This window comes from Strongylocentrotus purpuratus, unplaced genomic scaffold (genome assembly GCF_000002235.5).
Source record: "Strongylocentrotus purpuratus isolate Spur 01 unplaced genomic scaffold, Spur_5.0 spur5_scaffold_13, whole genome shotgun sequence".
NCBI classification, from domain to species: domain Eukaryota; kingdom Metazoa; phylum Echinodermata; class Echinoidea; order Camarodonta; family Strongylocentrotidae; genus Strongylocentrotus; species Strongylocentrotus purpuratus.
This window is the reverse complement of record NW_022145598.1, coordinates 25,401,633-25,417,445: the sequence shown is the minus strand read 5'-3', so window position 1 is coordinate 25,417,445 and position 15,813 is coordinate 25,401,633. Positions and strand designations below refer to the sequence as shown.

The following is a 15,813-nucleotide window of genomic DNA, read 5'->3' as shown; positions in this document are numbered from 1 at the left end:
CACATATCTAAAAAATTTACACAAATTTGTACGGTTATGAATAATTTAGTTGTTAACTGTACTACATGTACTATGTTCTTATGCACATATTATTTCATTTCTGTGCAAGTATGCCGTTTTGTTAACATTGCTGCTTCTCATCAAGATCGAAGAGGAGCACATGTATCAAGACTTAATATGTAATTGTAGAGTGTGCATGTGTGTCAAATATCTCCCGACCCCCCCCCCCCCCCCCACAAAAAGAGAAGGGGGGGGGGGGAGTTAACGGCCGATGTCACTTGCTTTTTCTGAAGCCCATACCTACATGTAGTCAACAGTTATTTGTTGTTCTTTACTGCGGTGAGCACTCTACTTGCATGCCTGTCATTCTGAATTTATCATCTCCATGTTTCACGATTCTTCCTCTTGCAGATTATACAGATAAAGGTAACGACTGTCTCTGAATGAATGAAACTAGCTACGTGTCCTCCTTTAACCTTGTGTTTTATTCTGTTTTAATATATGGGTGTTACAGAGCCGTTTGCGGTCACTTGCTCCATTGGACTAGTCTCTGCCATGCATTCAAGTTCACTTGCCCAAACTGATTTGATTTGATTTGATTTGATTTGATTTGATTTGATATGGTTTATTGATAAAAACATTCAAATAGCAGCCAGAGGCTGAAATAAATTAAATTTACAAAAGATTGATACATACAAAAGCATAACATAACATATGCGTCATGGGCATCAGATTACAGAGCCTGAAAAGGACAAGCATTCTAAAAGTATGCGTTCTTGAAGGGACAACCATATGCATGTAAAATGTAACATATCGTTTTTGGCAATCTGGTTCACCAAAATTTGTATAAAATTTAAAATGTATCATTGCTTTCTTGTATTTACCCAATAGTGAGAAATGTACATTTAATTAAAACAATTTAAAAAAAAGTAAAATCTCCTCTCAAGGTGCCAAACATTTTTTAAATATTCTGAATGAACTCCCCTCTCATTTAATCCATATGTCAGAGAAACTGTTGTCATTATTCCATTATATGCTACAAACATGTACACTTTCATGTATTTTTGCACAGACTTGCCCAACTGGACCATTAACATTCCAGGCTAATGGGGCAAGTGCCTACTGAGCCCCCCTTGCCCCTACCGGCCTTTAACACCCTACTAATGTTGCACTGCTTGTGATGATATTTGCACTTATCCTACGATGTTATATGCTTTGAGGTGTCTTGTTATTTCATTTTATTTTAATCTAATAATACAGAGGAGAAACCTGTACTATGCCGTTGTAGGCCAAACCCTTTCTTTCCAGGATTTCTTCATCCTCTTCTTTTGTTAATCTTCAAAGGGCTATGCAGCGTATCACGAAGTTCTGTATAAAGATCTTCTAAACACTAAACACCGGGTTTACACCCTACTCTTTGCGAGAAGTGTAGCGTATCAACTTAACTCTCCTACACATGGGGCCTCCAGTTTACGTTCTAGTCCGCGGAATGGAGTGTTTCCCCTTAAACTCGACCCTGCATCAATAACAGAGGGGAGGGGTGGGCTTTCCCACAATTCTGAAATTCATCTGTTCAGTGTATTGCTCTAATTCTTGTCATCAGAAGAATGACCCTCTCTGTTTGATTTGAACACAATGCACATGCTTCTTTCAAAGAAACCTCAAAATTGAGTTCAAATCTCTTTTCCTAACAAATTACAAATCTTTAACAAGAATGTTTATTATAAATTGATTTAAAACAATGCATGTGTCCTTTATAATACAATACACTCCTTTTTTTTGGAACACAGGAATGATTAAGGATAAAAAATTTTAGTAACAAGCTCGGTTTTAGCATGAGTAATAATATCTTCTAGCAATCGATGATTTTCTTGGAACATGAAAAATTTGTCTTAAGGCTAGACTCGCTCTGACATTATTGTCATTGTTTTGTGGAAAACAAGTATTTTTGCTAGTCCTTTACTTGCATTCTGAAGTAATAGGATGAATCTCCCTGAATTGAAGATGGAATACCTACTCTTGTTGAGAAAAAAAATGATGAATTAATGATAATACTACTAAAAATATGTAATGGAGCTCTGCTTTGTGTGTCCCTTTATTTAGCTTTTACTTGATATTATGCCAGGTCAGGACTACTAATAATGAGATTTGAATATTCAGGAGCTTGAACATGTAGCTGTATGTGACGTTGTGTGTACATACATACTATTATATTCTGTTAATGTCTATTGTAATTGTGACATAATTTCATTTGTGGTGTATACAATCGGCTTTTAATCATACATTTATGTTTTGTACAAAAATAGTATTTGTTTTCCTCTTGCTTTTGATTCAGTTAATGGAATCAGTTTAGATTTTTTGTTGTTGAAAATTTCAACTCACGCTTTTGTATTGTAATGTAATAACAATCTTGCACATATATATATATATACCTGGACATACATCATTAATCATAGGTGCTTCTGTTTCTACCTGACGATGTACGTGTCTTTTGCTTTACAAGTGTTTTTTTCTTAGTTCTCTGTTGATTTAACCTTTTTTCTCCCTTCATCCACTTCATTTTCTGCCCCCCCCCCCCTCGCTCTCTTATGCCATTTATTTTGTGTATGTTATTCCTCACCTTCCTTTAGTAGCACCACATCTCATTCCAAACTGCCCCCCTCACTCCACCTCTGTCTCTCCCTCCCAACTCTTCCCTCTTTCCTCTTTCCTCCACCTCTCTTGCCTCTCCTTTGTGTTTCCCTCAGCTCTCTCTGTCACTCACAGACTCACTCCAATCCTACATCTTTATTCTCCACTCTACTTATATCTCACCATGAGCTCCTAAATCTGTCTCTCCTTGCCATGTGCTCCAGTATATACCTAATGTCTAGCTGGTATACTAGCTGGTCTAGCTGGTATCCATGTATTGTATTAGACCTGAAATATTGAATCAACCTCGTACTTCATCCAATATGTATGAATAACACCAGGGCCCCATTTAAAAAAACTTGTCATCAGTGACAAATGACAGTTTTTGTTATAAGCTAGTGAAATCCTTGCTTCTGATTAGTTATCAGCAGATTTGTCACTGATTTTTTGTCATATGTCATTGAAAAAAGGCTTTGTGAAATGGGTCCCTGTTTAGAAGTCTCACCAGCAATAGCATTCCTTTAGTTTTGAATTGTTGTCAACTCTAAATCACTCCGCTGTAGATTTGAGTAAAAAGCATCTCCAAGCTGTTATGCGCATGGTACCCATATTGCTTTCTCTTTCATGTATTTTACTATATCTAGTGCATTTTGTAGTCTTGCTTATGCCTTGTAATGGTTGGCTGGTACATGTTGTCTGGGAGTGTAGTGTAAGCATAGACATTCAGCTTTAAATGCATAGTGGTAGTTTTTCCTCAGTAAATGAATCCACTCCATGAGAAGTCTTGTCTTTGAAGCTTTCATTGGAATTAACAGAGCTGCCAACCATTCCGTTTTTGCCAGAATTACTCCGTTTTTTCCTTCAAATTACGGTACTACGTTTTTTCTTCATAAAATATGTTTTTTTTTTTTTACATACCGCACGTCAAACAACTGCCCTAAAATGGTGATTTGATCACAAATTCAATAGAAAACTAATTTTAAAACATACTTGAAGAGAAAAATTTTCTCAAAAAAAATGAAATGCCGATAATACCAAAATAACCATCCAAACAATTACCTGCTTGTATGGAAAAAAACAGCATGATGAATGAACATTTCTGCATTGGAAGTGTGTCGCGCGTGGTTGTAAGTTTCGTTTTTGTGAATTCCTTTTTCTTGCTTGAAATTCCTTTTTTTGCCATCATGATTATTACAATTCTTGTTTCACTCTGTCTTTCAGGTTAGAATTTTCCTTTCTCTGTTGTCATTTTATCTATAGATTGCATTTGCATTGATTGAAATCTACCGTAATTTCCGTTACCAGTCCTTTTCTGTTGTCAAGTAATAAATACTGACACACAAATAAACGTAGAAAAAGAAATGCACTGTTCCATGAAGCAAAGGATATATTATGTCCGTTTCCTGCTTTCTCATGCAGATATACGACTGGTTGGAGTCGGTTGGCAGTATGACACTATGACTAGGGTAGCAACTCGGTACTCATGTACAAGTTTCTTTCATGTTCATGTACATGTACTTGCATGTATAAACTGATCCAACATATCAAGGTACTTTCCTTGGACACTGTTCCATACAGCAAATGATATATCATGCCTGTTTCCTGCTTTATCATGCAGATATACGACTGGTTGGCGGGACTGTGATGTCCGAGGGCGCCATTGAGACTCTGGTGGACGGTGAGTGGGGGCTGATCTGCGGCAACGACTGGGGCATGGAGGAGGGGCAGGTGGCGTGCCGTCAGTTGGGCTACTGCAGCGCCTTCTCCGTCGAACGGGGCTGGACACCGAAGATCGAGGAGAGGAAGCTGATGCACTGGCATTCAATGAACTGCACCGGAAAAGAAGAGAGACTGAGGGATTGCTCCAAGTCGGGGGGTTCGTTCCCCTGCACGGGGTACAACTTTGAGGCAGCAGTCACATGCAAAAGTGAGTCTCATCTATATGTACACTTACAGAGATGCCAACCAGCAGGATTAAACCGTATTTAGTACGATTATAAGAGTGAAATACGATCTTAAAATCTTGAAATACGATTTTTCATCTTTTTAAACAAAACAACAACAAAAAACTTCTTTTTTTTTTTTTTTTTTAAACCCTTGAAAACAGCGGAATCGCATAGAAACATGTACAAGTAAATCCCCGCAACCCCGACAAAAACTTTGCTTTACAATTTTTTCATTAAATTTGAATGAAAGAGCAAACATTTTTCTGAAATTTTACTGGCCCGGGCCCGACGGGCCAATGGTAGTGTCAAGTTCTCGTGAAAATCTGATTTTTCAAAATACTCGGTCTGTTTTTTTTTGTGTCAAGAGGTTGGCATTTCTGCACTTACCTTCTGTCTTTCTCTGATCATCTTTAAAACCCATGATTGCATTTTGGCCCTCGCTAAACCATTCGGAAAGGTGGTGTGTGGGGGGGGGGGGGGTGTTAGACCAAATGCTGTAAAGGGTAAAAGTAAGTTGCAAGATTATCAAATTTCAGTGGATAGAACTTTGAAGCATCAGTTATGTGCAAAAGTGAGTCTCCTCTACCTCCTTTTTTCGGTCATCTCTGAAACCATCAATTGCAATCAGGGGGTGTCATTTAATCATGTGGAAGGGGAGGAGGAGGGGGTGCTTGGGGGAAGGGTGATGTTAGACCAGATTTACTGTAAAGTTATCAAATATACTGCAACAAGACATGTTGACAAGGGTAGAAGCATATCCATGAACCAGTCAGGTCATTATTTGATCTTTCAAACAATAGTGTAATCATTTTGAAGTATGACATGCGGACCTTATTTGGTGCACGCACTGTACAAATGACCTTTGCTCTTTGCCCAATTTGCAGATTGGTGCGATCAACCCGGATATCTCATGCACGGCACGTGGTCGCCACGGAGACAGCGCTATGGGCTCAACAGCAAAATTTCATTCAGTTGCGATGAAGGTTACGAGTTGCAGGGAGTCCAATTCATGGAATGTTTGGAGGTATGCGAATGGAATGCTGGCATACCAACATGTAAATGTAAGTGTAAATGTTATTCTTTTTGTCTGTATACAGGAAGTGGGGAACATATTGTTAGAAAAACACTGTCAAAGCAAACCTTTGTGATAACAAAGTCATTTGACAGGTCATTTTTCTTCATTTTGAACTTAAGCCCTGGTATAACAAGGTTCGATGTATGAGTATGTACCTTGAAAGGAGTGCCCAAGGGAGACAATACAAATGGTCTTTATAGGCAGGTGGTCTTCATTCACAGGTTCCTTTAGTACATGTTTCAATGAGAAACCAATATCAAGGGAAACTAAAATTTGGTCAACCGGGTATGTAGACAGTGTTCTTTCTATACAGGTGGTTGCTAAAGCCGGTTTGGCTGTATAATTTTTTTTTTTTTAAATCGAATCTGGGGGCGTTTTATTTTCCAGGCCTCTGATTGGTCAAATTTAGTCAGCACTGTCAGTTGTTGGCAGACCAATGTTGATGAAATGCCCCCTGATGTCAGTTAAGGTGTCATTAACATTACATCATTTGTCTATGTTTTATTTTATTTTTTTTGTAAACCAGGGTCCCATGCAGGAGGAGGTGGAACGAGCCCTATTACAAGCAAATCTGCAAGCGGTAAGGAAAATATTTATTTCTTAAATACCTGTTCTCTTTCTTCTTTTTTTTCCTTTTTTATGTGTTGTAACCTACTCAAATTGTAGTTCTTGTTGCATACAAAGCTTTTATGTAGTTTCTTATTGTGCACTTGTGCATCTGGAGGGTTTGATTTCAACTGGATTTGGTGCCGTATAGATCTTATATGATTATTATAATTATGGTTATTATTAGTAGTAGTATTTTTAGCAGTATTGGTATCGTTATTATTATTATTCAATTATTATTAAATTAATGTTATTATTATCATTAGTATTATTATTAGTAGTAGTAGTAATAGTACCAGTAGAATTATTTTTATAATTATTTTTATTAGTAGTAGTAGTAGTAGTAGTAATGTTATAATTATCATCATTATTATCATCATTATTACTATTGTTGTTGTTGTTCTTATTATTGCAATGATTGATATTATTATCCTTAAAACTTAAGATCCAAAAGGGCATACAAAAGTGAACTACAGTCAAACCAGAAACATCTTTGAAATTTGCAAGTGCTAATAAACAAGTCGGGAGAAGTGTGGTTATGTCACGTTTTTCAAATAAGAATCCCAGAAACTTCATTAAAGTCATATTGTACCAGAGACACAACTCAGGTCAGGTGTAGCAGTATGGTCCTGTAACTCGCTGCTTCCCTAGCTGCGATGTTAGTTCTCACATCGAGTCCTCTGCCTGTGAAGTGGGAATTAGGTACTGTTTTAGGCACTGTTGGCAAGTTCATCATGAGATGGCGCTCGGCAATAAACACCATGCTAGGGTAGAAATTTTTTCAGTTCAGTATCGCTTTAATACCTTATGGCAAAACATTAATCTACATTTGCCACCCATTACCCAGGTGAAGTAAGTAGACACCCATATACAGGAAAATGTCCTTCAAAGCTAGAGTGCCTGATCATGGTCGCAGCCCTAAAGCAGGTGTACTTATATGATCTTAGGGCTATCTGGGAGAACAGTATTAATACTGATGACACTACATGTACCTCAGATAAAAAGACTTATTATTTTTGCTTGATATTGTATTCTAAATTTGTTATGTTCATTTTTTCTTTGATGTTCATTGCAGGTATCCACCCAGCCGGTATATTTTTCATCGGTCTCTTAGTAGGGTTGGTGGTTGTTGTGATATCGTATGGACTAATTAAGTACATCAAGCGGCGGCCTGCTAGCCCTTCGTAAGTATTCTTCAAAACCTTTGGACATGGACAAATTATGTGTTATTGATTTTTCTTATGGTGAAAATTCAGAAACACTGGGTTGTCCAACTTTAGGCACAGCAACTTGTACAGTTGTCAGATTTCATTCCAAAATTCATAATGCATATTAAGGCAAGAGGCTTTTTTTAATCTGATTCTGTTGTCCATATCTATCCATGTGTAGTGATGTATTATGTAAATCAATGTAATCATAAACCATGATCAATTACATTTATTAGCTAGCTAACTTTATCTAAATTGAACTTAGAATTTTCGCTCTTCTGGACAGTCCCTGTATAAGTTTTGATTCAGCTTTTTTCTCACTTAGCTTTGAACGTTAAAGAGGCCACTCTACATATATGTCGTGGATATCAGTTTGGCCTAACGAATCTGTCTTATGTTTTAATTACCCAGTTCTCTTTTACAATATCCGATTTATTTCATTATCTTGAGACTTATCAAATTTGTATCTAAAGCAAGCTGGAAAGTATAGTTGAATGTCTATGAAGTGTGGAATATCTCTTAAAGCCACACTGTCCTACATGTAGCTACTTGCTCCCTCTATATAGCAAACAATGCCTAATCGGTGACCATTGGTCCACCATGATCCTCTTTTTCTTATGTTAATTGAGAGCTGAGTGGATGAGATAACCACCTGTCCAGTGACCTTGCAGGGCGGTCTAATCCCTCCTATAAACTAGTACAGATAAGCTTTAAAATCATAATGGTGAAATAAGCAAATTGCGATGATTTTACTTGAAACTTTTAAAATTGTAGATTTGATGTCGGTTTGCTTTAATTTCTTTCTCCACTATTTCAGAAATTCTTCGAGCAGAGCGGGTAACATCTTCAGACCGCGCAAGCAGCTTGACGAGATGGAAGAACCAGTCCTCAGCTTCCAGTCGATGAACATGGATAATGAAGAGAACGGGGAGGCCATGTGATATCATATTGGGTAGTCATGGTAAAAGGATGGAGTCAAGGAAAGAGAGAGTGACTAATCGACTATTGACTGGAGTATTGACTCCCCTGAACTAAGGGACCTCACAATTATGCACCATATACAAAATATTTCAAGATATCATATTGGGTAGTCATGGTAATAGAGTCATCCAGGATGGAGTCAGAGAAGGAGAGAGTGACTAATTGAATATTGACTGGAATATTGACTCTTTAGAACTAATGGACCTCACAATTATGCACCATATACGCAGAACTGGATTATTCACGATGTTTTGCACCTCAGTAACAGTGTAAGAGAGAAGTTACTGTCAAGGAGAGTCATGTTCTCCAACTTATTTTTTCTTCTTTTTTCCTCTTATTAGTTGTTAAAAACGATTTTGTGACTAAATATTTGGTTAGTCACAAATAGTAAGTGTAATATTAAAAGCAACATTGTTTTAGTGGGTTTTTTGGTAAATAGATATAAGCGATATGAGAGTGGCAAGTGGTTAGTCACTGCATCAAAGGTAATCAGTTTGTCGCCAATTTTCAGTCATCATGACTTGAATCAATATGGACTTTTAGATTTGCGTGGACTGATACGTGTGACGTCCACTGAAGGCAGTGCATTAAAAGGACGTCAATCATAGCAATCCACATTGTCGTTCGGCAAATCTTAAAGTCCCTAGTTAAGTAGCATGATGAGTTCTGCTCTTGTGTTGACAATTTGAAGGGGTATGTTTAACTCCTTGAATACCGAAATCTCCCATTCCCATAGGCTTCCCACAGGAACTGCTCGGTTCCTGTTGGGAAAAGAGTTAAACTCAAGCTTATGATTCCAGTGAATGTACATGAACTGCACACAAGTCATGCTGTGGATGATGGTTTGACTAACTTTAAGACATGTCATATTAAAGATGTATGCCACGTGGCCATGCTACATCCATGCAATTTGACTAGTTTGATTATTTTGACTAACTTTTTGACATGGGAGATGATTTGACTAGCTCCAAACATTTAGATGATGTAATATAATTATGTGATATTGACTATGGCCATACTACATTAATTTATAGGTTTTTATAGGTTTGATAATTTTGACTAACCTTAAAGGGTCACATTGCACAGTTTAAAGCTAATCTTGAGCTCTGGTAAATATGGGAATCATATTTGGAGAGAAAAATTGCCAAGACTCATTCTGGGCTCATTTATCCTGCAGTAGATTTGTTGTTTCAACCAGTGAAATAAAAACAAACGCACAAACACTTTCAATATCAAGGTCACTTAAAAAGAAAGCTAAATATAACTCCTCTTTACTAAGCTTAAAAGTGCATTGAATAAAACCAATATTACAAGTCATGTAGTTTAGCTTATTAACTTAACTCGCGCAAAAGCACCAATGATATGAAATCTTTTTAAAAGTAACAAACCTTTCTGCCTCAAATATTACATTCATATTTGGTAAATGAATAATAACTGCCTTTTTAATAATTACAGTGTATTTTCATCAGGGTTAAATTAAGGTTATTGAGCAGTCTACCTTAGATTCATAGATATATTTTACCCTTTTGTTACTAAAGACAGAAACAAACAGTAAAGCGGAGCTTTTTGTAAAATTATTGAAATGTACATGTAAAATGTTATATATACAGTTCATCACTCCTAATGGACGTATCTACCATATTTTTGAATGATATTGCCCTAAGAGGATGGTGGTGATGAAGAAAAAAAGAAGAATTGCAATAAGCATTTGAAAAATGTGAGAATTGTTAGAAATGTTATTTTTTATAATTCAAGAAAAACACTGGATTGTGCTTTTGATATTAGTTGCAAATGTTGTTATTTCCTAGTAGTCATGTTTTAATTGTAGTCTTGTGCTTTGTTTGTGTCATTTCTTTGTGCTTGTAGTTTAAGAGCAATTTCCAATGTAAAAATTATCATGATATTATGCAGGATTTTCAGTCTGTTCGAAGCCAGAAGGGGGTTATCTCATATACTTTAATTACAAAGTTAACACCCTTTTGGTTCTGAGCTAACGATATACATGTATGTGGCTTCAGTGAGAGACAGGCCACTTGTCTACTATAGCTGCTGTAAAATCATTCTTGGTTGGGCTTTGCATTCAGGTTTATATGGTGCTTCAAAACAAGCCACATTTTCCATCAACTTCATTCCTCTCTTTCTTACACCCTTTACTGTGTCTCTTTGTCTCTCATTCTTTTCTTGACAAATACATTCCCTTCAGACTATTAATATTTCTATTTTGCATCTCCCCCTCCCTCCCCCTCCCTCCTTCCCCTCTCTCTTCTCTGTAAATTCTTGTTTTTCTGTCCATTCTTCCCGCTCTCCATCTCTATCTCACATCCTCACTTTCTTGAACTGTCTATCTAACTTTCTGTCTACCTGTTCGTCTCTCTCTTTCTCGATCCTTCTTTCACTTTTTGTCACTCTTTCAGTTTGTCTCACTATCTCCCTTTCTCTTCATCTCTCTCTCTCTCACTCTCTCTCTCTCTCTCTCACACTCTCTCTCTCTCTCTCTCACTCTCTCTCTCACTCTCTCTCTCTCACTCTCTCTCTCTCTCTCACTCTCTCTCTCTCTCTCTCACTCTCTCTCTCTCTCTCTCTCACTCTCTCTCTCTCTCTCTCACTCTCTCTCTCTCTCTCTCTCCTTGTCCCTACATTGTCTCTTCCTATTCAAATCTATCGGTTTATCACTGGTGCATGAATCGTGCTTAACTTAAATTTAGATCGTTGACTTAATCTGTGTGTACCAAGCCTTTCAACGTCCACGTCTTTCAGCTCATAAACATGGGAGTTTAATGAAAAATTTCAATATAAATTTTGTGCAAACAATGTTCATTTGTACCTGCATCTTTCTCAAATGACATGTGTCTTTTCTAAATTGTTTTGCATATTTAGTTTAATATGGACTTATTCTAGAGTGACTGTAAATCATAGAGCGCTTGTGATATCATTTGATTTTCTGTACAAATATATTTGAAAATTTATTACTTTCAGTTTTCTCTTTCATTTTTTTTTTCAATTGCTTTCAAATTACAGTGCCTAATTCTGCCTAGATACATGTCTAAACGATTCGAGAATGTATATATTTGTGTTGTTTTTTGAATAAGATTGAATAAAAACTAATCATAACTATTTCTTCTCAGTATTATTTTGTAAATACACTTGGAAAATATGCATTGTGAATGTATATTTCATGGAATATCAAATATTGGCTTGCAGGTTCATCCGATCGATTTCAATGTAATGCCTCAGAATTGGGATTTCTAAATTGAATGTAATGAATTTTGCAGAATATTTTCTATTCCAAATTCAGGTAGAATGATAAACTGCAGAAAGAGGATATGTTTGTTATTTGCTTAGCTTGTATAAATTTTCTTTGCAGGATTTAAATTTCCTATTTTTAGGGATTAAATTACAGTGGAATTCATAGTGTCAATGACATTAATTATTATGGCAATTTGATATTACAAAAGACGTGGTAATAACAGAAATACTGCAATTCAGAGGCAATCGTAACATTTTATATCTTCTTTGCAATGTGTAATCATTTTTGTTTTGATAATCATTTTCTTTATGTAGGATAATCATGGACTATATAACTTGTTTAATATCAACAAGCATAGAAAAGGAAGTAATTTATTTTGTCAGAGATATGGAGAGTACATGCCAACCCATGAAAACAATTCATAATTGTTATAGATTCAACTTTATTACTATTACCAGTATAATGTATATAATTATTGATATGAATGTTATATTTACTAGCTATCATTTTTTAACACAATCCTTTTAGAATACTCAGCTGCCAAAGAATCAATAGATATTGCACTTTATAGTTTGGTTTTCAAAACAGAAAGGAGCAGCTCCCCCCCCCCCCCCCACCCCTTCCTTTCTTTTTTCAACATTTTCTTCAGTTACGGCATGTTAAGTGTGTACATTCCAATCCCACCCCAGCACATATCATAATATATGCTTTCTGACTTTTCAACTTTTTGGTCCACATGAAAGTTAGTTGATTAATTTTGGTTTAGCTTTATTTCAACAAAATCCCACTTCAGGAACTAAACTAAAATATATTTTATATTGTCTATTTGTTGTGATGATGAAGAAGTAAATGGTGATTGAAAGAGTATGGATAGATAATGTAACTAAACAAGTTCAAATAGACCATTTTTGTAATGTAATCAAATTGAATGCACAAATCTTTGTCAAGTGCCTCGTTACAAATGAATTTGCATACATTCCGTGTTGTGAGGTAGGACAAGCCGTAATGTTTGAAATTGAAAATATTATTAAAAGCATAAAAGTGTTCTTCATTGTAAAAAGCGATGGCGTGCTTTCAACAAGTCATAATGTTGGTCCAGGCCTTAAAATTTGTATTTCGACATAGTTGTTAATTAATCATGGTTAAACTGAGCTTAAAGCTATCGTTTTTTCTATTCTAAAGATTTTTTTTGGTACATTAATTATTTTGATCCAGTTTGTATTTATCCTTTAATGTTGCTGATACACCCTGTACAATCAATATACTCGCCTGCCTTAACACATGATAATAAATACATGCCAATGTTCTATATTTAATAGCTTGATGAGGTCTTTGCTCATATACCAATGTAAATGTAAAGAATAAAAGATAGTAACATTCCAAGTTTCATTGAAAAAGGTATGTTTGTAATAATTGCTTGATTTGTTTAAAGGGAAATCCACCCTTATATATAGATGATGAGAGTTACAGATGCCAGAGCTTTCGATGGAAAAATTAAAGTAAAAAATAAGAAAATACATGACTTTTAAATTGAAAGCTTAATTTCATGTCCCAAGCAGCTAGGCTTGCACTTTGTATGGTTTCGAAGGACACGTTCATCCTGAGATCAGCCAAGAAGCTATGTTTGCTTGTCACAAATTCCAAGCGTTCGATCGACTACTGGTTCTGTCTCCACCTTCGATCTCCGTCTAGTTCTTTTTAGGGCTTTCACTGAACAAGGAGAGTCAATTAACCAATTAAGAACTACTTCTGATTAGCTATAGAGTACCGAAGATGATGGTGATGATGATGGTGAAGATGATGATGAAGATGATGATGAATATGATGATGAAGATAGTGATGTTGATGATGAAGATAGTGATGGTGAAGATGATGATGATGAAGATAGTGATGGTAAAGATGATGATGAAGATAGTGATGGTGAAGATGATGATGAAGATAGTGATGGTGAAGATGATGATGATGAAGATAGTGATGGTGAAGATGATGATGAAGATAGTGATGATGAAGATGTTGATGATGAAGATAGTGATGATGAAGATGATGATGATGAAGATAGTGATGGTGAAGATGATGATGAAGATAGTGATGGTGAAGATGATGATGAAGATAGTGATGGTGAAGATGATGATGAAGATAGTGATGGTGAAGATGATGATGATGAAGATAGTGATGGTGAAGATGATGATGAAGATAGTGATGGTGAAGATGATGATGAAGATGATGATGAAGATAGTGATGATGATGATGATGATGATGATGAAGATGATGATGAAGATAGTGATGTTGATGATGAAGATAGTGATGGTGAAGATGATGATGAGATGATGATGGTAATGAGGATGAAGATGAAGAAGAGGATAATAATAATGATACTCGTATTAATGATGATAATGATGATGATATTAATAATGATAAGGATGAAGAGGTTGATGATGATTATGATAATTATAATGAGGATGATGATGATGATGTGAAACGTTGATTGTGAGGTATCGTCAAGCCTTGGTTTTGACACTTGACCGGAGAGGCCTTGGGTTCGAACCCCGGCATGACACTACTCTCACGGTGTACACATTGCCTCTCAATCGAATGGCGAGAGAGAGAGAGAGAGAGAGAGAGAGAGAGAGAGAGAGAGAGAGAGAGAGAGAGAGAGAGAGAGAGAGAGAAAGAGAGAGAGAGAAAGGGAGAGAGAGAAAGAGAGAGGGGAGAGAGAGATAGAAAGAAAGAGAGAGAAAGAGAGAGAAAGAGAGAGAGAGAAAGAGAGAGAAAATGACTTAACAAAACATGATATAAAAATGAAATATTTATCCTAGTCTATAATGGTGGAGGAATAAAAGCTCGTTAAACATGATTGTTGACCCATTTTTCGTGAACAAAAATATCGTTCATTTTCGTTTTTTCTCCCAAGCGATTTATGCCGCGGGGCACTACTCAAAATTTAGTATTGATATTGTATTATTACAAGGCCTCCATAAAGAAAAGGTCCTCCAGAATCACACGTTTAGAAAGTTTGACATTTTAGTCAATTTGTGTATCAGAAGAAATTTCATAGAGCCATATTAATAACAAATCCAGCCAATTTGAAATCAAGTTCCCAAACGTAATTTAGTGATTAAACAAATTTCAATGAATTTATAACTTTTATATTTCATGTCCGATTTCGTTCAAACTTACAAAAGTTTGCTTCTCTGATTTTCTGCTTTCTATAAGAGTACTGGTTTGGCCAGGAGTGATTATACCTCCCAGCGTGGTCACCGATTAGGCATTGTATGCTATGTAGAGGGCGCAAGTAGCTATAAGTAGTGCAGTGGGGCTTTAAAGTTTAAGGTACTACAAAGTTTTGGTATGGGGTCATGAATTTGGTTAAAATGAACATGTTGGGGGCATCAGCGATCCTACAACCTACGATATTCAGTGACTGTTGTCGCGGTTGAAATCGAGTCTAAGGTTATATATATTAAGGTTATAGAATTGTAAATAATTAACTCTTTATGTTGTATGGCTCCCTCTCAAGGTCAAGATATTAATTAAGCTATAAAACAATGTTTCTTGACTAAAATCGACCGATTAGCTATTCCCATTTAGAAATTATATATCATAACTACATATTCTGAGATTTTCATGCTCGCAGCTATCAATTTTCACGAAAGCAGAGGTGTTTTAGGGGCTAAATATTCTAGTGCTTATAATACATCCACAGGGGCATCCAAATATATCAAAATTGTAAAGAATCACTATCCACCCAATTTCAAAATTTCTCAAAACTTTGTATTACCTTTAAGGTTCACTTGGATTTTCCTTCACCCCCTGCTTACCCCCTCAATGTATAATATGTATCTAGCTGTCGATCTGCCTTGTTCCCCGTGTTCGAGGTATAAGAGACAGGAGCGCATACGTCACAGGGTTCCTTTAGAGGAAGTTGTGAATTTCCCCCAATCCACGTCGGGACAGGCAACAGAGAGGGCGACAAGAGAATGCAGAGAGATTTGCCTGTAAGCATGCTATGCAGTGCCTGACAGCGCTCTAAACCTAGGCCTTGCAAAGCCGTCAGGATTGCTGCGTGTATTACTTTCAGCAATAAGCTGTAATATTATATCACTCTTAGCAAGGGGGTAT

General features: G+C 36.3%; 1 protein-coding gene across 8 annotated transcripts in view; it reads left to right on the top strand.

Annotated features, from left to right (window-relative positions):
- LOC580497 (scavenger receptor cysteine-rich domain superfamily protein) overlaps positions 1-10,683 on the top strand; it is an 81,211-nt gene extending 70,528 nt beyond the window's left edge. For 5 of the 8 annotated variants that reach the window (XM_030983233.1, XM_030983231.1, XM_030983234.1 and 2 more), the window contains 6 exons: positions 412-426; positions 4,250-4,558; positions 5,462-5,638; positions 6,179-6,232; positions 7,334-7,442; positions 8,284-10,683. In XM_030983233.1, coding sequence (XP_030839093.1) covers positions 412-426; positions 4,250-4,558; positions 5,462-5,638; positions 6,179-6,232; positions 7,334-7,442; positions 8,284-8,407 — 788 coding nt within the window. In that variant the 3' untranslated portion in view covers positions 8,408-10,683. Of the gene's footprint in view, positions 1-411; positions 427-4,050; positions 4,185-4,249; positions 4,559-5,461; positions 5,639-6,178; positions 6,233-7,333; positions 7,443-8,283 lie in introns of those variants that run through there. The other 3 variants (XM_030983236.1, XM_030983237.1, XM_030983238.1) reach the window with 3 other exon arrangements.
- The last annotated feature ends 5,130 nt before the right edge of the window (positions 10,684-15,813 follow it).